This window comes from Netta rufina, assembly GCF_964035555.1.
Source record: "Netta rufina genome assembly, chromosome: 1".
Taxonomy (NCBI): domain Eukaryota; kingdom Metazoa; phylum Chordata; class Aves; order Anseriformes; family Anatidae; genus Netta; species Netta rufina.
In genome coordinates this window covers 174138408-174163558 of record NC_140123.1, presented here as the reverse complement: position 1 = coordinate 174163558, position 25151 = coordinate 174138408, and the positions used below count along the sequence as shown (strand labels likewise).

Here is a 25151-nt window from a genome sequence, read left to right as displayed (position 1 = left end):
AAGCTAGGGCCAGGTGGGTGAATCCGTCATTCTGCTGAACCTTTATCCCTTGTCTTCTGTTCACCAACTTCAGCATAATTATATACCAATATGAATGTACTACTGAGTTTATGAGAGCAAGTAAAAGTTTTTATTTGCTGTTCCTTAAAGGAACAGGTATTGCTGACTCTTTTCTTTTCTTTTCTTTTCTTTTCTTTTCTTTTCTTTTCTTTTCTTTTCTTTTCTTTTCTTTTCTTTTCTTTTCTTTTCTTTTCTTTTCTTTTCTTTTCTTTTCTTTTCTTTTCTTTTCTTTTCTTTTCTTTTCTTTTCTTTTCTTTTCTTTTCTTTTCTTTTCTTTTCTTTTCTTTTCTTTTCTTTTCTTTTCTTTTCTTTTCTTTTCTTTTCTTTTTCCCTTCCCTTCCCTTCCCTTCCCTTCCCTTCCCTTCCCTTCCCTTCCCTTCCCTTCCCTTCCCTTCCCTTCCCTTCCCTTCCCTTCCCTTCCCTTCCCTTCCCTTCCCTTCCCTTCCCTTCCCTTCCCTTCCCTTCCCTTCCCTTCCCTTCCCTTCCCTTCCCTTTTTCATTTTTTCATTTTCATTTTTTTTTTTCATTTCCATTTTTTCATTTCCTTTTTTCTTTTTATGATAGATTCTGTAAAGGGCAGGATGGGGTCACTTTTTACTGGCTTCAAATGGTTTCTTGTGCAACTTTTTTTTTCCCTATAGGGCAAAAATTTATTCCACATTGAAGAAGACAAAATTCTGTACCTGGCACCATGGTGCCAGAAGACAATACTTAGCATGCCGCACAGACCCTTTTCTCCTAGAATTCACATTTTATTGTATTACCAATAACATGCTTAGTTCATATTATTCACTGACTGTGGAGCCTAAGGTAATATGAAAGGAAACTGAAAGTGAAACTGAAATTCCTCTTTGGTGAATGGAAACAATCCAGTTTGACTGCAAGGGAGTTATCTTATTCTCATCCTAGTAGTTTATTTCCTAGAATTTACAGTGATAATCCATCAAAGTATGCACTAAATATTGTAAAATAAGTTTTTAACACATGCTCATAGCCATGAGGCCTTTTTCTGATTTGGCTTTGAATCTGGAAGAAGTTAGCTAAAGGCTGAGGACTGACTTAACTCCAGTGTTTAAGTAACACAGCCTTTATGGTTGTTGTGCTTCTAAGCAGCTAGAGCACAGGTTTAACTGGTATTTACTACACACTCCCAACTCCTGAAGTTAAGGAGGTGAGCCCATTGCTGCTGGTGGCACAAGGTCCATAACAGAGATACAGTTTTCAGTCTCATCCAGAGAATGCTGGTGATGCCCTCTTCTTTTACAGGAATACCGAACTTGTCCTTGTCTTGCTTTTGTACCTGAAGACAGGTAAAATGTTCCCGTGGTAACCAAAAAATCTGTTCATGACTCTGGCAGTGCGTATGAGTTTATATGAGACAATGAGCTGCCTTGATGAGGTTGCCTGACTCACTCCACCATAACAGCAATTAGACTGAATGCAACCTGTTGTATTTACATAGCACCGTGTGGTCTTGGGCATTGAAGACAGTTTCGGGGAAACTCACAATTTCTGAGTAGTCTTGCCTTTCATTTCCCAATAGCTTTTAGGAACACGGTTGCTTTAATTTCCCGTTGCTGCTTTAGCTGCGTGTTGTGAGGGTGTTTGCACAGCTCACTGTGGGTGAAGCAGTACTCAATGTCCAGCACATTCTTAATGAGCAATGTAAGGAACCACATTCCCTGCAGCAGCCTTGGGTTTGACGTATGATTTCCTGGAGAGGATAATGGGGAATGTATCATTTCTATTGCGTCCAGTTACTCACAGATATAAAAGCAGGGTACTTCAAATGTTTGCTTTTAGGGTGGATTGAAACAGGTCTGAACTCTATTTTGTAGAAAGTTTATGAAATGATTTGTAGAATGAAAAAACTTTTTAAGGTCAGTGGGTGCTTTAAGACAGCTTAGGCACCCTGGGTATATTTATATTGGTTCTCTGTAGGTTCCAGATATATGTAGCTGATGGAGGGAAACAGGTGGCTCCTAACCCCTGCAACAAGGTTTTGAGGACATAAGTAGGGCACCTATTTCTGTCTACTAGCAATGCATTAGGCTGAAGTGTCTCTGAATGGTGAGGAGGTGTTTTTGCAAGCCAAGGGGAGAGCACCAAGTGACCTGTAGAAAATAAATAATGTGGGGTGTCTGAAAAGGTGTCTGCCTCGGCAGCTGCTGCTTCCTGGGGAAATCCGCAGATAATAAGAGCTGGTGGCTTTGTTTAATTGTAAGGCTCTAATTTATTTGAGATGGACCAATTTAAAGGTGGGTATTCAAAGGACAAATGTCAAATCTTAGTGTCTGCAGTCACATTAACCCATAGACGTGAAGCTGTGGGGTCAGTTTGACCACAGCAGTATGGAAACTGGGCCAATTGCTTGAAGTCCATGTATGAAAGCTGAATCCACCAACCTCAGGGAGAGAGGATGGGATGAATCAGGTGTTCTGTGATGGAAGAGGCAGAAGTTTCACATCTGTCAGAGAGGGAAATCAAGGCTGCCATAAGGCTTCTCCTGAGAAGGAGTCTGGACCCTACTTCTGGGAATAACCAGCTAAGTAATAAATTATACGTGGACATCCTGTTGTTTAGGACAGGGTAACTTTCCCAAGCCTTAAGACACACGTGCCAGGAGAGGTGCATGCTGTACGTAAAGATGAATGAATGCTGCAAACACTTTCCATTTGAGCACGTGGCATTTGAAGCATCTGTCTCAGAGTGTCCCAGAGAGCTCTGGCCAAGCAAATGTCCCATTATATTTAGTTTTGCTTCTGCTGGGAGATAAACACCTTCGGGTTTATTGTTAGTAACAGAACAAGGTCTCCAGGATGCTATATTTGTTTCCAAGCTATTTGCCACTTTACGATGCGTTGGGTTTAGCACTTAGCTCACCACATCAGCAGGGGGATTTAGCCTCTGTCTGACGCAGCTCCTCGTGGTGCCCCACTGACGAAGACGGCTGCCCTGCAGCCCTCCGAGTGCCACCGGGTCAGGCCGTGGCAGCTGGCTGTGTTTGTGGGCTTGCTGCAGAGCCTCAGCACGTGGTGGGTGCATGCTGGTGGTGGCTGTGTTGTCACTGCCCTCCTCTGAGCCACTCGAGGCAGCAGCTCTTTGCAGGTTTAGTGCTTCTGAGAGTAGTTAGCACTGTTTTACCTTTTTTTTTTTTTTTTTTTTTTTTTTTTTTTTTTTTAATGTCTGAAATGACAAGCTGGAGACAATATTTTTATCTGCAAACACCAATCCAGGAAGGTTGCTTAATCCAGCTGTGGAACAGGAGATTACTTGAGAAACCTTCCAGCTTTATTTCTTTTATGAAAAGTCTTTTTCATCCAGGTTTAGAACAAGCTTGTAAAGCATTTGCAATAAGTGATGATTAAATTAACTAAAAGCAGCTTCTGTTCTCCAGATTTTTTTTTTTTTTCAGGATGTTACTGGACACCACCACGTACTGAGGACATGTTGAAGGGATCATCGGAGCAGCACTCAAGCCAAGCTCCATGGCAGGAATGCCAAGCTGCCACCCACGGCTCACCATGAACCGCTAGCCAAAGCACCCAGGCTGGGAGCTGCTACCCTCAATGGAAAACCGGGCAGGTTTCCACTTGGGTCTGCCTGGGCTGCACCACAATTTTGTTGCAAGAGCACATTTTCAGGAAAACTTCCACTGAAATTTTAAGCCAAACAAATGGAAAATTTCCATCTCTACCACTGACTAGACCTCTTAGTGTGTAGTTGCTGACTAGGTCTAATGACTATTATGTCAGCCATTGAGAACTAACCAAGCATGCCAAGGTTTACTGAAAATTAACACCAGAGCCAGCTGCTTTGTGGCTTATCTAGTTCTGCTGACCTTCTTTCAGATAGATGTTGTTTAACATCATCTTTGATTACTTATGGACTAGAGAGGACTTTGCCCTCTAACGAGTGTCCCTTGTTCCGCTTCTTTCCAAATCCCAAACTGATATATTTATTGATAATTTCTGTGTGTTTTTTTTTTTTTCTTTCTTTCTATATCATTCCTGACATTCTTATCATGTCCATTGAGTGACACAGCTCTATGTCTGCTAGAATCCCTAATACATTTTTTATTTTTTCTCCTTGAAGGCATGTTTTTTTCCTTTTCTCTAACTCCCCTCATTCACTTGCCTTAAATTTATCATGTTTAATTACACAGATTCCTGATGGAAGAAATTTTCAGCTCACAAAATATGAAGACAGAGCAAAGGAGAATTAAAGGATGTGTAACCACAGGGAGAAGATCCAGGAGGGCTTCATGTCCCAGACCAGCAGCAGGGCAGACAGAGGTGGCAACATGGACTACAGGCTGATGGTGCAGGAGGGGAGGTGAGAAGATGCTGAGGGCCACCCTTGGATGCAACATTGGTATCATTCATGCTGTGGCAATTTAACAAGTTTTTGGGTCTACAGTGCCCCCTGGCTAGTGTGCAGGCTGTGAGTGAGGGCTAGGGGGCACGGGGAATGTGGTTCTCATATGAGCTCATCGGTGCTAGTTAGACCCATATATTTTGGGCTACGATTATACACCAGACAACTATGTAACAGCAGGAAAACCTACAGCTGCAGTGCTAGGAAACATTAATACAGAGCGCTACCATCTGGTGCGCGCTCCCAGCAGCGGCTATACTTAGCTGCTGTGCTGCGTATCCTGGCTAATCCCCTGCTCTGAAGTGCGACACATTCAGTGTCGTGCAGATAACCTCACTTTTAATGCCAGCCATTCTCTGCCCAGTGATGTCTGTGCAGCTCCATGAATAGATACAAAACAGGGTACGTAACAGGGTTGCTATATGAAGGGGCTGCCATATCTGGTCTCTTGCTCATCTGCAGATTGGTGGATACACAATTTTCTCTCCTAAAACGGAACACAGGTTTAGTGATGCTCATGTTCAGGCTACCAGATTGTCTCTGCTTGATTTCCAAAATATTCCTTCTCTTGCTATCCTAAAACAGAAGGAAAAAGATCTGCAGTCCTTGAAAAAAATCATTTATTGTACATTAGTGGATGGTTTTGTAATAAAAGTCCTCATTGTCAACATGACAGAACAAAGAAGAAACTCCAACATCCACCATTCTCAGCAATGCCAACAAGTTACTGTGCAACACCAGCCTTACTCCCACCATAAGCAGCAGCTGCATATTGCTGTGAGCAGCACATGTTAACTGCAATATCTGACATTTTGCAGACTTTCTACCATTAACTTGGACAGCAATAGCTTTGTGCCATGGAAAGGTAGTGACTTGTGCCATTGTCCCATACTCTTTCTGTTACTTTTCTTGAGGTCATATATATTTTAGGTGAGCTACATGAATTTCTCAGCTTCTACACGCAGCTGCAGACTACATGTACTGTACTTTTGCTCTGAAATGAAAATGCAGTTACAATTCAGTCCTTCCATACACGTAACTCAGTAACTCCAAGAGGAAGAGAGGTGTGTGGGTGTATTGCTATAACTCTAGTCCACATTATATGTCTCCTCAGAAATAAAGCTACATTCCTGGTATTAGTCTGCTTAAAATAGAACAAAGTGTTATTGGAACCTTTTTTTTTTTTCTTTCAAAAATGCAAAACCAGACAGCATTCCCAAGGAAGCGTGCCCCAGTGTATTAAGGATACAGTACTCAAGTGAACATAAAAGAGTGCTCATAAAGACAGCAGTTGGCAGGGAACATATCTCTGGTACACTTTTCTAGTCAACTTATATGTGTACCCACATTTAGGTACATGAACACATAGACACACAGAGTGGATTTTGTGTGAAACTGACAAGTGGGCAGAGACATTTTTTGTGTGCTCTTTGGCTTTCAGAGTTCACATGTGCATGCAACAGATTTCTAAGTTGGATAATGCAAACTCCAATAGCAGGAGCCTGGATTTGTGTAAGCATGTTAAACCCAGGTCGCACCTTCCCACTTGTTCCCTCTGCTATGGAGCTTGTGTCACCTCTCTGACTATTCTTCCTTGGAGAAAAATAGTATGAAGTGTACATGTAGAGTGGGTACCCCACAGCACAGACAAAATTGCAGTCTGGAGGGTACTGAGTGCTAATTAAACATCCTTATAACATAGAGCTTCACTTTTTTTTTCTCTCTTGCACAGCTGCATAGCATGATACACTTGAGATTATCAGTAATTTCTTTTCCTTCGCATGCTGTTGCTTAATTATGCATGCTGTTGGATGCTGGCATATCCATAGCCAAGCTGAGATACAGCAACAGAGTGAGTTACCCAAATTTGTGTTTTACAGTGGTAATACAGAACTTTGATGCACATATTAAAAATTCTCAGGAGGAAAACATCTTGCAATTTATTGTAACATAAGTAATAAACATCTGAATTTGTTTTTACACAGGTAATGGCTGGGGTTTGCAACAGGTATATTTCAAACACAACTGAATAAAGATGAACCTTTTACAAACCCACCAATCTAGAATGTTTTCTTCAAAATGATATTAAATGTGTGGCTATGAAAACAGTGATGTGTAAAAAAAAATCAAAAATCATGTACCATAGGGTAACATTTTTATAACTGGAGGAAAACAAAGGATTATATACATAAATACACATATTTATATATATAGCAAATTACAGTTTCCTGCACTGAATGTTTATCAAATAGACAAGTACTGAACAATACTGGACAGGGTGCTTTGCCACACCTTGTGGTCTCCTTAAATTCCTGTGAGAATGGAAGACAAGTTTTTATGGACGATTCAACTTGTTCAGTGATGCGATCTCACACAAGAATAAAAAAAAATATCAAAGAAAACCAAAAAATCCACTCCAGAAGTGCCTGACGTTTCCAGCACAGGCGTCTTTCACAGCAAAACACAAATGCTCAGCTGTTCTTCAAGCACTTGCCGCAGCACAGGGGCTCCTGTGCAAGAGAACTTTATCATCATGTGCAGCCATCACATGCCGAGGGTGACAAATTTGGGCAACATATCTGATGCTCAGCTTTTTCCACGGTGCTTTGGCAAGCTGTGCCAAAGCTGTCACCTTTCAGATAGACTGATCAGTGGAGAGCAGTCACCTTTCTGATCCCCTACAGAAACGGTACCCTTTATCTTGGAGCTGGGCAGCTGCTCCTATGTGCTTTGGGTACAAAACAAGGCACCAGCTGGTTTTCTGGCTAATTGCCTTTTCAGTGCTCTAGGAACTGTGGTTATTAATGTAACGGGAGAGGTCAAAAAGAGTGGGACCAAACTACTGTTGAGGACTATATACACAGCTACTCTTATTTGGGTTTTGAAAATAGAAAGCATCCACACCACACATTTCTTTTAACCTGGCCAGAAATGCTAAGCTCAGGTTCCTAATGCATAAATAAGTCCTTAGTGACAAGGATGACGCAGACTCCATTGGGTTCTAGTGACCTTACCAGAAACTGTCTTCATAATATTGCAGTTACTAGCTAGGAATAACAGTTCCATTCAGGTGTCCTTTGGAGCACACAATAAAAACATTGAGGGTATAAAAAGCACTTGGTTGTCTCCACAGGTTAGTGGTGTCTGGAACTTGGGGGGTTGTAAATCCAGTCCATTACAATGAGAGTCATACTCACAATCATGAAGATTATGCCAACTATAAGAAAAATTAGAGCCTGTAATTGGAAAATAAAATTGTATTAGTGAAGAAAGTGACTGAGCAGATGATGGTTCACAGACATTGAAATCACATTTATATAACGCCCAGGGCCTGAATTTGGGTTTTTCTCTGGGGTTAAACATAAGTAATACCATACAGGGCTATGTGCATCAAGTTAATTATATGTAAAATTTCAGTCTAAAAAGGCTGGACTTTACAAGAGCAAATTTAAGGAATGAAAAAAAAAAAATAAAACAACTCCCACAGTTTTGTTAATGTGAATAATAACACAAAATATAACTGATTAACTTTTTTTTTTTAATTTAAAAATTGACCAATTTTCAGTGAATGTTCATTGTTTCTGCTACCAAGAACAGCTTGAATTAATCTTTTTTGTCCTTATTAGACAAACAGGTAAGCCCATCTCTTTTCTCTGAAGGCATTTCTGTGTGTATTAAAATGATCCAGATGCTTACTTTTCCCCTTTGCCTCAGTGGGGCTTTAGCTTACCCTAATCTGTCCACACTTAACAATATTCTGCATCACAACACAAAGATGAATATTGTGTGTGGTCTTAGTGCAGGGTATGAAATTCTAGATGTGCCTAGCACAGAAACACAAAGAATGAACAAAACGGCATGAACAAATATTCAAAGTCTCTCTCTAATGATAGTTCCTCCAAAAGTTGTCTTCATTTTATGATAATAAATCTTTCCTTTATACTTTCATTATGTACCAATAGAAATTCTTCCATCCCAATTAATTTGCTTTTTGTGAATGTATATACAGATGTACATATGCACTGTTTACATGATGTGTATGCATATACATTTCACCAATATATTTTCTGATTAATTTTTCAAAGGACATGTCCTCAGTGATGTTGTTAAATGTGCAGATGACTATTAATGTGAGCATTAATGCAAAGATAAAAGGTACTGCTGCAGCAGTCCAGCGTGACAAAAACATATACTGCGTATAAATAATAGACATTCATATGTATCTCCTGTAGGTATGTGAATCTATCCCAGTGGAGAACTGCCATCTCTCTATCACTGCATTATCTCTGCAGTACAACCTCCTTCTTAACCTTGACCTCAGATCTTCCTGTTAATCCACAGCTGACCTTCCAGCATCAACCAACAGCTCCTTATGCACTGTTTAGGTATTGTTTACACAAGTGCAGGTGTTAACTAGAGATTAGACTGGATTAACTAAATGCCTTTTTCTAGTGATAAAAGACACACTTTAAACTAGACCCTTACTGAAGTTTACTTATCACTAGCAGTGGAGCCCTAAACTCTTTGGTTCATGTACCCTGGCTCTCCCTGCTATTGTGAACAACACTGCCCGACCTGTGTTTTGTGTGATCCCTGGCAATTTATGATCAACTGCCAGATGTTGCAGGTCAAAGCTCTAGGATTTGTGTCCAGAGAAAAGCACACACACTCCTATCATCCTTCCTTTGCAATTGCTGCCAGCATCCTTACCCCAATCTTCTGGGGAGAGCTCAGGGACTCCTTCTTAACGAGCCGCAGGTAGAAGGCTGAGGGGAGGATGAAAATCAGCATGGTGGCAGAAGAAGCACCTGGAAGAGAAAGTGGAGCTGAGTACTGTGGTGTGATGCACAGCTGGCATGGTGCATCTGCAAGGTGCAACAGGACGTGGGGCATTTGTACAGAGCTCTCCTGTGGTCACCCATGACCCCCAGAGCTTCTATTCCAGGCTGCAAAAGAGTTTGCTCTCTGGTTAGGGAATAATTTCAGTGGGGTTAATGGGGTCTGATTTGGGACATTTTCTTTGGAGTCCTATGGTTCCCTTCTTCTGCTGAGGCCCGTCCTCAAGGGTAGCATAGAGATGTCCAAGCACTTATTTGAGTACTCAAATAAGAGGCTGAAGAAGTAGGAAATCACTGCCTGTGATGTAGATGTCCACATGTGAGCTGGCCAAGTGGGGACAAACCAATTTTTATCAGTTTTTATACTGGGTTTATTGAATTCCTTGATCTTCATGCAAGTTAGCAACAAAGGTGGATATCATTCAGCTTTGCCTGTCAGCTGTTTGGGAATTCCTATGTCCCTTTTAACTAAAACAAAATCAAATATGCATTTTTTTTTTATTCCACTCTAAGACCTAAATGGAGATTGTCATTCAGTCCACAAATGCAAATATGTTGTGGAAAGGATAAGCACAGTAAACAAAATGTATTTATGAAACCTACCGATAAATCCAAAGATGTCTTTAATAGTTGGGACGAAAATCACCAGCAGGTTATTAAAAGCAAGAATTACTGCTGCAATCAGGAAATGTCTTATCCAGCTGAACGGCCTTTTGGGAAACAGCAATGCACTGATAGATGAACGGATCTGTAAGATGAAAACCATCAGGGAAAACAGTTAACAGCAGTTAATTTATCTTTGCTGTTTTAATGACCTATGCTGGTTACTTTTGCTGTGAGAAATTCTGACCAAAGAAATGTGTTTTCAGTCTTTGACTCCCTTTATATAAATCTCACTTTGGTGCAGGTCTTTGAGAACTGGGTTCACAGTTTAGTGCAGAAACTCAAATATTTGCAGTGTAGAAGAAAGACAAGTAAATAGGGTGTAAAATCAGGGAGATGAAATCTGCTCAACTGAAAGATGCTGGTATCAGCAAAAGAAAAAAACAAAACACTCAGACACACACAAAACCAAACCAAACCAAAACAAACACACACACATATAAACACACACACACACAAAAAAAAAAAGAAGCCCCCACTATGAATACTAATCATCAGGCAAAAAATACATGGATGAAATATGAGTTGCTGTCTTCCAGAACCTGATCCCTCTGAAAATCCCACGAGTTCTGCAATTTACTTTTGTGAGAGAAAGAGCAATCTTTTGTTTTACTTACATTAAGTATACAAATATACATATGAATATGTATATATGTAAAAGCATCTCTTGCAATGTCATTTGGAAATTATATATATAAAATTATATATATATGTATAAAAGCTGTTGCAGAGGATCCTTTTTGCTTCACTTTCTCACACAAGAAAGAGGTTTTTCTTCATGAGATGGAAAGTAGGAAAAAGGTCAGCTGCAAATCCCTTTGATGTCAAGAGATAGTCTTACTCTGGAGTACTGTGATAAGCTTAGAAGACTTGGAAGGTAGAAGTTGAAAAAAAGTGTGCTTACACTGGAAAAAACCCTCAAAACTAACTTCTTTTTAGTTATTTTAAAACAAAGCACTTTCTGTATGAGTTTGGCAACTCCGTAAGTGTATGGAGTTCTGTCAGACTTGGAGCCTGTCATTTGGAAACATGGAATGAATTTTGCACGTTATGTTTTTCAGGTTGGTGTGACAACATGTTATGGAGAAGAAGGCAGATTGCAAAACTTTTGTCTGGTTCCTCAGTTGGTATAAAACCGCATCACCCCACTGAAGAGTCACTGCCTGCATTCTTGTTCACTTGCTGTCAGCATTCTCTGCATTATTTCTGCTGTGATGTTATCCATAAAATGAAGCTATCAGACTGAAATTTTACAGTCAGTAATGTTTTTTTTTACAGTGACTAATGGTACACAGACCTGTATTTATTTATTTATTTTGATAGCAATACATTTTTTTTTTTGGGGGGGGGGGAGGGCATGGGAGGCTGCCTGTCCTGATGGGCCATACAAAGTTGTCTAATATACTAGTTTTAAAGAATATGACATTTTCTCTGGGCTTTGATATTTTCTCTCTCTCTCTCTCTCTCTTTTTTTTTTTTTTTTTTTTTTTTTTAATAGAACATTTAGTTCTGTGGTATGTAACTGCTAAGCCTTTGTACACTATTTGGATATAAAAATAATTATGCAGAGAGCTAAAAATGCAAAATACTGCATCTGACAGATAGAGGCTTTTGCAATGCTTAGCTTGTTTTCCCATGAATAGCGCTCAGCTAGCTAAGACAAATTTAAGCACTTAAGTCATTGGCTTAAACATGACATCTGGGGCAGAGCGTCAGAGCACTCTTAGCTAGATGTACTGATTGCTGCGGGTACTTTAGACCAGGACATATTTTGTTTTGCAGGCAAGCTTGAGTGGTGATCACTGCTGTTAAGTATTTGCCAGCGAGCCTGGAAGAAATACGTATGCAGAGCTTGTGTTTGCAGCCGGGACAGTGGATTATCTCTTATCAGACAGAAACATCAGGCCATGATGAAGATCAACAGGAACCTGACAGCAGTGTGGTGCTGGGCTGGTGTCTGCCCCACCAAATGGGGTGCCAGTTCCCCAGAACTCACTGGCTAGCACTATTTTCTCCCCAGCAGCCGGGGGAAGGCACGGAGAGTCATGGTCTGAGCCGTGTGCACCCTTGTGAGTTTGGGTGTTGTGGTAGGTGCATATGTCTGTATTAGGAAATCTTATAGGTGGTTTGACTACATCCCCAGTCCTCAGTATGCACACTGCTGCTCTGTTAAATATAGCACAGGGAGAGCCAGGGAGAGCCAGGGCGGTCGTTGCTGATTTATTTGTGATTTATTTATAAAGACTGATTTATTTCAGTCTTTCAAAGTTTGCAACCCTAGCTGCTGAAGGTTCTTGCTCCGGGCAAGCTACGTGTGAGAAAACTGACCCTGCCAAATCAACACTCAGGCCTGCTTTTCTTTAATGTTAGTTAACCTATCCTAAGTACCCACAGTTAGTGTGTATGGGCTGTGCCCAATTTCAGCTCCAGGAGCTCTGTTACTCACAGGGAAAAGGACAAGGGGCACAGTCAGGGTGACAGCCACCAGAACTGCGAGGCGAACAGACAGAAGGAGGGTGTCGAAGGTGTACACCTTGGTGTACGTATGAAGCAGCTCATCTTCGACTTCTCCTACAAAAAGGAAACAGAGACGAGTTGAGTGCCTTAAGCAGTATCTGCACATGCAAAAGGGAAACCTTTATCCTGCAGCCCAACAAGATTAGCTCCGGCCCAGCTGCTGCCATCAGATCCATGTTACAGGCTGGGCACGAAAGAGGAATTTTCCCAGCATGACTGATGCAAGTCCATCATTCAGAGACGATGAGGGTAACACAGCTGTGAGGTGATGCTTTTGTACTCCAGCATCTCAAATGATTTTCTCAAAGTCATTAGGTTGGTGTGGAACCTGAGGCAAAAATAATTTCTCTGTTACGAAACAGAAAACAACCAAGTGAACTGGGAACAGATCCCTGGACCTCCACCCAAGTGTCCCAGCCCTCTCACCACAGCAGTGTGGTGCAGGTTGTGCTGTGTCATTCACTTCTGTGCCGTAACAGAGGAACTAACAAGGTAAAAAGAGGTGCTGTTTGCATAAACTGGTGTGCTAATATAGGGGCTACTCTATTTACTTACCGGTTAGTCCTGCTCATCCTTATTTTCTTTACACTAGAATGGTTTGCACCTGTTTTTCAGCACAGGTGAGGCTGAATTAGTGGTGTCAGAGCCATGGTGGGTAGCTCTTAATAGCGTCGTGTAAAACTGTTGAACATTAGAGTATTTTTGATTTTGCCACTCCCGGACTTTGCAAGAGCCAGGTTTAAAGAAGCTTTCTGTCTGAGTTCACAAAATCAACTGCTCCCACTGCTAGGTAGCCCTGAGACTCAGGGTGGGTGAGGAGCTTGTGGCCTGACTGGATAAGTCTCACCAGTTATGCAGGAGGTTACAAACAGCACATTATTTCTGGATAATGCTTGTGCATGTATCCACGCCCACAGAAAACACATGAACAGTTGAGCCTACATGTGGTAAATCCATCTCGCCAGATTCAAAATGGGAGGGAAAATTCTGGAGAGAACAGGGTTTTGACCTACCATAGAAGGTAAGATATCCAAAGAGACCAGCCAGAAGATACATGATGAGCATGCCGGTGATGGAGATGTTTGAGACATTCTGCATCCGCTTTCGGGAGCGACTGAAGTAGGAGAGAAAGGGTAACAGTGCTGTTCTTACAAAGCTTCTATTTGCACAAGTACTCTGAGGAGCAGTAAGTTCATAGCAACTATGAGTTATACAGATCTGAAGCTTCACAGCTCTGTGCAGAACAGCATAAAAATTAAATTTTCAATAGAAAGTTTCAATAGACACTTCACTTCTACTATTTACTTGGTGACAACATGTAGATGAGCCACATCATTATTTCTGTGTCAATCTCAAATGATGTATTTTAAACAAAAAATGGAGTGTCTACAATTACAGGGCTGGTAACAATATTGAGACAAGAACTTTTAGCCAGCTTTGTATGAACATGCCCTTGTATTTACAGAGAACTGTTCTGTAGGTTCAAGAACCTCCTGCAGGTCAAATACTTTCTTTAGAGATCCCTTGGTTAAAGGGATCCCTTCAGCTTATGGTGCCTGAGAGCAAATTCCACGTCATCAGAAAATGTTTACTTCTGAGGTTAAACATATTAAAATAAGAGGCAATGGGTCTTGGTCTCCTTGAGTTTTACAGCACAACCTCCTGTAAGGTAATTCTTGTTTCTTAGCCCTTCCCAACTGTCAGCTCTGTGCTAGTTTAAGCAAATGTATCTGATTTTTGATATATAATCATCAAAACAGGCCAGGTTAAGAGTCTATATAAGACACCCACACCAATGGCATCCCAGGAAACTTTAAAAGTAAGCAACAGCTGACCCAGGCACAGAACTGATTAAGATATTTTTAGAATCCAGAATTCTCTGTTTCAGCACTGTCTGTTGTGCAGTCAAATTCCCCAATATATCTCATGTCATTCAAAGGACTGTCCAGACTCCTTCTTTCCTAAGTAAATATCGATCAACATGTCTCTCTGAACAGCGGCTCTTTGTCACCGATATCTGACTATTAGGTGAAAGCAAAGCCGATATCTGTTTACTATGGCACACAATAAATCATTATTGTGTGGGTGTCTACACACCAGCAATCAAGGTAGAACAGGTAGAAAGTGATCTCTGTTATGGGTAACTGGAAGGATGGGACAAAATTTAAGAACCTTACTCTTTCAGTTCACTGTATATTGGTAGCACCTCAGGGTGGCATACGAATGCAAATGCCAGGATGGGTATTGCATAGGCAGTCTGTAAAATAAAGCTCCCATTAGTAAGAACGGTCACTGCTGTATCTCTGACTTTTGGCAGGCAGCAGTTTAGCTGTGGTACGAATGGCAGAAGACAAATTCTACAGGATCTCTCTTACCCGTGAGTTGAAGACAAAGTATTTGGGCTGACACAAGTCGTTACTGTCGCTATGTGCTTCATATTCTACACCACTTCTGGGGAAGGTATCTCTTGGCTCCTCAAGGCCTGGCATGTGCCCAGCTGTGTTGTCCATCATGAAATTCACACCAGAGCTGAATGACTCATTTGGTAACATGACCAGGTGCATCGGCACTGTGTGATTGGTGGCTGTCCAGTTTTCAACCCCGTGCGCCATGATGGGGAGAGGACAAGGTATTTGGGATTTCTTGAAGATTACCTACAAAAGAGTAGACAATGTCATCAGAAGAGTATTACCATAAGAGATTACATTTATACCCATGATAAGCCAACAAGAATAAAAATAGACACACAGAAGTGAGAGGAGAAAGAGAGGAGGCACGAAACAAACTGTTATCACTTCTGCTTCTCCTGCGAGTATTTATTGTTACTCTAGTTCTGTCACTGCCCTGCTTTATATTTCATCCTTTTAAGTGTTGCTTTTTAGGCTGATTTTTTAAATCTGGTTTTGTTCAGCACTAGGCTTGTTGATTAGATTCACTTGCAGGTGCTACTCTAACATCCACAATAAATTGTTATGGTAAGAGATTTAGCAGTGTTGCACAGTTTACAGGCTCTGTATTTGGTTAGAGACAAGTCCTGAACAGTAACCTACCACACTGACAAAGAAAACCATACAGGTCAGCGAAAAACCACTCGTATAACCAAGATAACCTGTGAAGCAAGAAAAAAATACACAGTTCAGCAGCATATAAATTCACAATCCTAACAGAAACAAGAAAAGAGGTTAAGTGGGATATTAACCTTACCTAAGGTTTTTAGAAGGGAGAGGGGAAGAATAACCCCAACTGTTACAAGTATAACGAGGTAGTTCCCATTTAGGTACCATTCTCTGAAGAGAGAGAATTAAAAACAAAAACAAAAACAATAATTACCATCGACAATGAAGTGAAAAATTTTCATCTAAGGGTCTGGTTGGACAAAGGTACTTACCCAGAATTCTCCTCGAGTTTCATAAATGCTCTGATCACTTCAGGAAGTTCATATTTAATAATAAAGAGGTAGCTTGACATTGCTGAAAAACAAGCAAACACCTTCAGGGAAAACAGTATAATTCCAACAAAATAATTTGTTTTAAAAAACATTGGTGCTATATGAAAAGCATACAGTTTCAATAAGTCAGTTTTTGCTAAAATGGAGAAATGAGTTTTTTCAAATAGTGAAAATAAAGAAAAGGTATGTTCTCTTGATATTGTTCTTTGATAAACAAGTCCTGAATGACATCTAGCATTTAGCCTTACAGTACAATAGCCATTACTCAACTAAAAACATACTCTAGTCACTGTTATGAAATTTACACTTTCGAAGTTTTCTTTTGCTTTTCTGCTCTGTTTTTCCAGTGGACATCATCCATCTACTTTTTTTTTGTAGTGACTTTGGTTGTCACTTCCTCAAAACCAATTTGTCTCTCTTGTGCCCTCTATTTCTAACTTCTTCCTTCCAGTACTCTACTCCATATATCTAAAAAGCTAGTTTTCAGTATTCATGGTGGAAGGGTCGACTTCTATATATCTCGTTGAAATCTACTTGCAGAAGGCATGATTTTTAAAGTTATCTTACATTGGCCACAGAGAGTTCTTTGGACACCTATGGATCAACCTGGACCGTAAGTTGAAAACCACTGGACTACAGGAACAGCTATTCCTCTCTCTCAGGGAAACATTCTTCCTTCAGTTCAACCACATTTAATATCCAGGCTTGGGGAAGGAAAGGAAGACCATGGAATAAGAGCTTTTATGAACACAATCAAAAAAATCCCAATCAAAAAGTGTTTCAATACAGAAGAGATATGAACCACCTCTATTTGGGTAGCAAATATGCTCCAAAACAACAGTAGAAATTTGTTACAAAAGATTTGCGAAACATTCCAAGTTCCATGACAGAGGCTAGAAAAAGATATATGTTTCATTGACTAATAATGCATCATTAGTCAATGATAATATTTATAGTGATAATCACAGAATCATCTAGGTTAGAAGAGACCTCCAAGATTACCAAGTCCAACCTCTAGTGCAATAATAATGCAGCTTCTGTCAACTACCTCTCCTGAAGAAATCTGGAAAAAATGTACAAACTCCCCTAAGCTTTCTAATACAGTGTATACAGTGTTCTCCAGTATCCTAAAAGGTTTCTCCCTGGGTAGTAAAAGGAAATAAGCTTTGGTGCTTGAACATGCAGTCCTATGCCTGCTACTTATGCCTGCAAGTAGATTGTCTCCATTCTGAGAGGACGGAGGTTGCTTGATAGATATTTGACAGGAATTATCCTTGTGGATGAATACTTTCAATGATCATTCTCAACCACCCAACATCTTGGAGAGATCACAGTCTAGATGTGTTTTCAAGCAGAGAATTTAGTTGGCAAATGAATTACTGAAGAGCTTTTCTTCTCCTGAGAAGTCAGTACCATGGGCTTCTCCTTTCATGTGGGATTCATCTTTTCTGACTTGAGTAAGATGTCTTGTCTGAGCCATGGTCAATGAAGAGAAATGGCCAAGCCAAGCCATCCTTATGGAAAGGATAATGCATATTGTACCCTTCTCATCTCTGATGCTGTTTAGTCAGAGAGAGGAGAGTACTTGTACTCTGTAGAAAAGCATTGGAGGGTAGAAAACCTTTTTTTCTAAATACTTCTTACCCTTACCTCCAATATTCTGCATTGTAACCGAAATGAAAACACCACACTTCCCAGGCCATCCAAATGCCTTTTCCCCCAGTTTTTCATATATTAATGAGCCTGAAAAAAATAATAAAAAATAAACATGGGCCACTACATTGGGTACTCTTGATGAATTGCATTCCAAGGTAAAAAAACGTGCATGTAGTAGGGACTTTTGGTCAGTCACAACCTGATCTTCATACCTCCTTCTTTTGATGTCTTCAGTAAGAGGTGGATGGAGTAGAGTGACAGTATTGCTACACAGAGCAGCAGAATTCTGCAAGGCAAAGCAGAAATTGGAATCCCATTTAAGACATCAGAAACACTCAGTTAATTTGAATGTATGCTTGTTCTCAAATTTTTACGTCTTAGTAAGACTCAACTAAAATAAACAGACCTCTGTGCAAGAGTCAGGTCTTTGGTCTCTTACTAGCTCATTGACCTCTCCTTTAAATCTCTCTCCTAATGCAGATTTAAACAAACAAACAAACAAATAAACAAACAAAAACACAAGCAAACAATAAACCAACCAACCAACCAAAAAAAACCAGCAAATCCAGAACTGTGTGACAACTTCACTGCCAACTTATGCCTAGACTTCTGCCATTTCACCAAGTAATCATGAAGTTGTAGAGCTTAGCTTTAAATGTACACTTTGCAAATTTCATAAGAAATCTTCCATGGTGCTAAAAAGTGTCATGACACTGGAAAACCTGCTTTTGGAGAGTTTGCAGCATTCTCTTCCGGCCTAGTTTACTTAAAGGTACTGGTGCCTCCCTTCATCAATTCTGATTACGGACATATTCCTTCTACGCAACATTGCACACTAAGTGATTTCAGCTATCATCCTCTCACAAAATACTGGCAAAAATTGTAGCTTTATATGACATTTTCAGGGCACAATAATGTGGGCAGCATATCTTATTACCACAACCATCTTGTTGTCAGCCTGTGCAAATGTTGGGCAGAAGGGGATGTGATGACATGACTGACATGACAGAGCTAGGAAATACTTACTCTACATATGTCCACTACTCCATGGCTGAACAGGAGGTTGTGCCTACACCTTCCATTCCACTGAATGCAAGGTTTGGTATAAATACGGGAGACACTGATAACTAAGTTTGTAAATGAGTTATAGTCTAAGAGGAGACATAGGTGTAGGGGTCAGGTGATGGTCTCCAGACCATGTTTCTTTCTCCAAGAGAGACAGTCAATGCTAGAGACTTCACGTGAGTGGGGTTGTCTCTCATGCTGTGGGTTCATGCTGTACAGAAAGGGGTGATCATGTCTGAGGCTGCAGTGTATCCTTCCAGGATGGCATCTTTCTCAATGGCACCCATGCAGCTGCTATGCAGAGACATGGTCTCTAAGTCCTGACACATGGGGTGTAGCTATAGTAAACTAAAGCCTACCTGGTGACACTTCCTGAATACTGCCAGGCAGCAGAGACATTCTGGTGTTTGGCCCATGCCAATGGAAACCTTCCCCATGGCAGAGGAGGATGTAATGGGAGCTGCTTGGGAGCTTCTGAGTTTCTAAAACTCAGCCCTCTTCTTGGCTTTACTGCGTAGAAAATCTTCCAGCATGAGAGTAGTTGGGCAATATGAGAACCATAAATGAACTGCTGCCAACATAGTCTAAATTAGAATTAATGTACGTCAGCTTCTGTTTAGTAGATGGAATTTTTCTGTCCCACTGACACGAACGTCATGATCTGACAGAGGAACCTCTGGCAAGAGGATGCATGCCACGGGGGTAACAATATCCCTACAGAGTTCTACAATTTAAATAAAACTCCTTCCTCCACCAGAAGGGAGAATGTTCTCATGCAAAAAGTATGGAAGTAGAACAGAAAAGAAAATGAGCTGCAGGGTGGAGAAATCCTTTGTTTTTACTATATAAGACTCCATAGGGTTGCTGTAGCATTTCTGCAGGGTTGCCAGCAGAGCACTTCTTTAGCACTGCCAGCAGAGCTAATGTCATTAGGTTCACATCCGACTTTTTTTCAGTCACTCTTGTGAATGAACAGAGCCCAAAGAATAAAAATATTACAAAGGTAATTTTTTTTTCCTTCTCTCCCCAACAAAGCTTGATGTATCAGTTTTCTCTCCAGTGATAATTTATGGTATATTGGTTAGCATGAGTGCTCAGACAAAGTTGGGGGAAAAAATCCTACATTTTCCAGACTCTAATGCAGTCACTTGTAGAAGTATGTTCCATTTTGTATCTGTAAATCCTATATCTAAATTATTCAAGTGCAGGTGCTGGGAAGTACTTACCCAGGAGAGTGGCAGCATTTGCATCTACAATTAATTTTCAGTTATAGATTCTACTGGAAAAAAACAGGAGGTGTTTCTTAGCAACTGGCAGCAACGTGTAGCATTTCAAATGCTGTTGCTGTTCTAGTTAAACAACCTCCAGAAGAAAGAAGCCACACAGAGGTAGCCATACAACCTGATTTAGAGGCTTGTTAAGAGTTCAGTAATGTACAACAATGGCCTATTGTCATATGGTACTGTCATACTGCATTCCAGGCTAAAAGGGGGATTAAAATTAAGGGCCCGAGTTAAGATTAAAAATGATTATTAAAACAAAACTAAACCAAACCAAACCCACAAACCTTTTGTAGTCTCATTTGACAGGGTTAGCCATAGATTAAAGAACTTCACAAGAATATCTATTACTGTCTATCAAAACCCATTCTGTATAGACACTGCGTGTCAGCCACATACCTCTGCAGTCATCTGTGCACACCAAGTACAAATAGATTGGGGGAGCGGCACCAAATCTGAAGAAATCTGTGCATGCCTTTGCATTCAAAGCCTACTGCCATTTCAGACTTGTATCAAATATTCTTCTCCCATTTCTACACAGTGATTGGATAGTTAGGATGATGTAAATATATACTTCATGTGTGATTTATTGCCTTTGTAGAATTCCCATAATGAACCAGCAAGATTGCTGTTGTTATTTTGGGACCAATATACTGTTCTGCCCCTCTATTTTTTTTTGGACTACACAGCATCAATGGACAGTTGTGTTCCTGAAACAAAACAGGGCTAAAGAAAAACAAAAACGGTTTGTCAGCAGTGGATGGCTCCTTGCAGGGCAGCTAAAATGTTTTCATTATAGAAGGTCTTACAAAACATTTCAGCTAACAAAACATGGCTCTTAAGCTTAACTTACCTCTCTAACCACCCCAAGAAAAATAACTCTACCTCACTGCTTATATTCTATTCACTTTTCTCTCTATGTACTTACACAAAAAGGATAATTCCTGTGTTGGCCATGGCATAGGACAGCCCTAAGATGCCACTGCCCATAATGGCATTGCTGAGGTTGAACGAAGACATGCCAAAGGAAGCTCTGCCCCGGTGCTGTAGGGAACAAAAAGAGACATTACAACTAACTTGCATTTTATTGAGCGCAGTGGGCTAATTGTCCTCACTGCTGTTTTTCCCTCTATTGATCTCTTGATCCTTAGAGGAGGAGCCTTGTGAAGAAAACAGTCTGCTGAGGTGAGATAGCCACAGCTGTCTGACTGCTGGCCAGCCTCTATAGAAACACATGCTGCTATCTAATAGATTTCCCAGTTACTGTTTTGACAAGTTCAGATGATTAACTTAAAAAGCAATTCAGCCATTTCCTGAGTTTTTCTCCAACTAAGATGTATTACTTTCTCTATGGAGCTAAAAATGTGTCAGGGGGCAGGGTGGAGTGTGATGGAGGAAGGTCTGCGTGGCTCAGGTGGGGGGAAGGAGATTAGAGAGGACAAAAAACAGGAGGCAGGAGATGGTGTGTGAGGGAGTCACACCCGCTGCCAAGTGGGAAGGGATGAAGGAATCTGGCTCTTAATTTTAACTTGCAGTTACAAAGAATATTCTTTTCTTTAACTGGATGGTTTTATTTGAACAATCCTAATAAAATATGTAACATGATCAGTAACATAATTCCTTTCTTTGTCATCAACTTCAGGATAACTTTGAATAATGTTGAGCACAGATAACCAACAAACACACCCCAGAAACCTTTGCTGTCTTGCCATTTTCCTGTGGAGTTGCCTACAGAGATGGAGGAACACTGTGCCTGTCGTGTTCAGCACTGCGAAGCTGAACACGAGTGTCCCGTCTTTCAAGGAAGGCAGCTGGGTGTAGTTTCCCTTACATGGATGCTGGAAACAAGCAGTACAAAAGCTAGGGCCCACCTCTAACTAGAAATGGACAGCCCCCACCCATGCGGGACATCTTGCGTAGTACAATACAGTTGTCCTACTAAGTATGAGTGTGAGCTGAGGAATTTTTCTGATTGCTTGGGAAGGGAATACCCAGCTTTACTTGCAAGACAACAGAAAGAGATTGCTGCGCTAACTGTTAGAAAATGTGTTTACTCTTCCAAAGCCAAGATTATGCTGATCAAGCTCCAGAGTAACTTCGTTTACTGAAACTTTTGGAAAATGATTCAGGTCAATATGATTTAATTGTAATTACCCTTAAAAATGAATAAAACTTACATATTCTTCATTATAGTCTTCCAATTTCTTTTTACCCAGATATCCATTTGTAAGGAACTTCTGACTTTCTGCATCATCACTAGCAAATGGACTGAACAAAAAGAAAAATACAAAAACGTAGGATAAGGCTTATGACACTTGTTCACTGTTATGACAACCATTGCTTTTGGTCATTAGATGAAACTTTCCTTTGGCATTGCAATGTATATTTAGAGGTCCTCCAGAAAAAACAAACACTTTTTTTTTCTCTTGTTGCCCGTGCCCTGGCCAGGGCTGCCCCTCTCCTTAATGGCTGCAGCACAGCGGGAATGTGCTCAGCTCGCAGTGCATTGCGTGCATATCAATTTACACGTTGATTTGTGCGGCTGGGGTGGTTGGGAGTTACCAAGTGAGTGCTCAGGGCTGCAAAGAGAGCCTGCAAAGGTCACTTCAGGCAGTGGCTAGCACAGGGCACCCTGGGTTGCCCCTGCTCTGCTGGGCACCGCATCTGTTGAGCGCAGAGCGGGGAGGCTTGGTGCAGTTGGAAAGTGCTAGCTAAACAATCACACTAATTTCAGCATATTACCTAGGAAACGTTTTGAGTCCCAGATGCCATTAGTGAAGCTCGTTTTTCAATCACTGCTTTTTAGCCTTAACAGAAGAGCCTTCCCATTTAAACGCTTACCTCCTAATTGCAGCCTTTTCTGAATCAACCAGCTCCGTGTAGTTGTCTTCGAGGCTTTCCCCGCTGTTGCTCTGATCGTCGAGCTCGATGTTGACTTTTTGCAGCTCCATGCAATCCATTAGAGTGGTCAGCGCTTTCCAGCACACACACTCGCTCCTTCAGGGTAAACAGCACTGCAGCGCCTGCCTGCTGGTTCTCCCTACCATGGGGGGGCTGCCAGAACACTCTGTTCTGCAAACAACACACAACAGGACTCATTACAGTTTTCCTCAAATTAGATAAACGAGTGTGAAGCATTGGTTTTGTGTTTGTTCTCTGTAACAGCATTAGGAGAGAAGGCTGTTGCAGGCTGGGAAAATTCTGGGCAAGCATAATGTTCCTTTATGTGCCAGCACTTAGCCCCTCTGTCTCCCTTGAAATTGTGGAGAGGGCAGTGGCCAATAGATGCACAGTGGATGCCCAACATCTGGCAACATTACAGAAACAGAAGAAAATAGTTACTGGAATTGCTGTTTTTGCATTGCAAGTGATGGCTGTGCAGAAGCTGTCACTGTTAGAAATGAAGGGAGTATACCAGGGTTTCACTACCATTGCTTCAAAACATACATACACTTTAGGGAAACCCTTAGTGTTTTGAATCATTTGTTATAAGATGAATATTGTCAGTTTTAAATGTCTTGAGGATTTGTCCCCTTTGCTGGGTTCTGTCTGAGAAGGCGACTATGTCTGCATGATCTACTTTGATAATGAGGCGGTGCAGTTCTGTTATAGCAGTTTCTGTTCTTCAGATTATCTGTGTCTAATCCTTACCTGTCCCACATCTGGGACATCTGTCTCACACATGGTTTTAAACAGGTATAAGATTCACGATCTTTACCTTTGTCATAAAAATTACAGCTTTTAAAATTCATATGAATAAATGCTCAGCTCTCTCTATGAATTGAGGGAAATTGTCCAAATCAAAGTTACAAAAAGGACTTCACCCCCAGGATTTCAGCTCTTTCTTGTTAGTCTCATCTTCTGAGACATTTACATTCAATTGCTCATTCCCACATTCAGGAGGAAAACATTCTGCAAGAAACTTTGCAGTTTTACAATACTCTTCCCTTCCCCAAGATACTCCTTGAGGCACCTTGCATCTCCATTTCACAGCTGGGGAGACAATGGAACACAGCAGAGAGGGGAGCGAGCAGAGATCAGGTAGCATTGTAATTGCTGGCACAGCTGGGGCCAGCCCTGCAGCCTCCTAGCACTTCACCTTCTGCCTCACAGTCAGGCACACTGGCTGGATCCATTACCTTTTTCACAAATATCACATGCTAAGTACAGACCAAGGCTTCATAACAACAACATCAGAAAACATTGCAACTAATAATTTCCATGTCTGGCCCTTTGTAGCACTAAACTTGCAATTATTGAATAGCCTTTTTCCTGGTTTTGCATTTGTGCATGTGTAAGTCCTCTCTTGAGGACCAGACCTTCACTAGACTCTGCTGTTGATCACATGCTGTCCTTAAGAGCATCTACAAATGTATCTGTAGTGACAAAATGTTAGAATGCATGGGCTTAAAATGTAAACACAAACTTTAAATACCAGTCCTGGAGGCTAAAACCAACCCTGGGCCAGAAATTTAAGTCAGCTTCCTTACTTCTCTCTAAAACCATCCACCCAGACCAGATAACCGAAAAGGAAAAGCAATATCAGAATGCATTAGGAGATTTCCTACCAGAGGACGCGGCTCTGTTTACTCCTTTCTGCTGCCACTCGGGGAGTGCGAGCGAGGGCGATGAGCACCTGTGGCAGCAGGGCAGGCTCACGTTCCAGCGACCCGGGGATTCTGCCCAGTCGGGGTATGAATAACACCAGGAGACTAACAAAATTAAAAAAAAAATCCAGACCCTCCCAGCTGTGGCTTCATTCACTGAACTGTCTTCAAATGCAGACGCTGCCCTGTCCAGGGAACAGAGTCCTTCCAGCTCCTGAGGCTTATTTTTAATCTAATGTGTAAAAGTCAAGCAGGCACATCTGCCTGCTCTTAGCCCTGCTCTGATGAAATGCACGCTATCAAGTGCTCATTGGAGAAATGTCTTTTCCAGGAGTGGCAGTCCAAAATATACACATCTTCAAAGAGTTGGGAAACAGAAAAAATAAGCCAAAAAAGTTTCCAGGAGTTAAGTTACACAGAGGTTAGACTGAGCAAGAATTCTGTACAGCAGAGCTAACACAGTTTGGAAAGGGGAGCAAAACTTGACCAGAAATATGCGTTACAGTGTAAGAATCATTTGGACATTGTCCTGTCAAACATTTACACAATGAGTAATCTGATTTACAGGCGTCATCATGAGAGGCTATGGAACTACTGCATAAAGCAGTGATTTTCAATATACTTTTTTTTTTGTTGTTGT

The 25151-nt window shown here is 41.0% G+C and overlaps 1 protein-coding gene across 1 annotated transcript; it reads right to left on the bottom strand.

Moving 5' to 3' along the window:
* Window positions 1–6607: 6607 nt before the first annotated feature.
* On the bottom strand, window positions 6608–24485 carry SLC38A4 (solute carrier family 38 member 4). Its single transcript, XM_084289821.1, has 16 exons — window positions 24473–24485; window positions 22746–22976; window positions 22082–22172; window positions 20833–20948; window positions 17772–17845; window positions 17554–17646; window positions 15844–15925; window positions 15660–15742; window positions 15506–15564; window positions 14831–15109; window positions 14633–14712; window positions 13469–13569; window positions 12385–12509; window positions 9879–10023; window positions 9148–9245; window positions 6608–7673 (listed from the first exon to the last, which is right to left on the bottom strand). Exons 2-16 carry the CDS (start codon window positions 22862–22864, stop codon window positions 7572–7574), a joined length of 1647 nt encoding a protein of 548 aa, XP_084145947.1. The 5' UTR covers window positions 22865–22976; window positions 24473–24485; the 3' UTR covers window positions 6608–7571.
* Window positions 24486–25151: the final 666 nt, after the last annotated feature.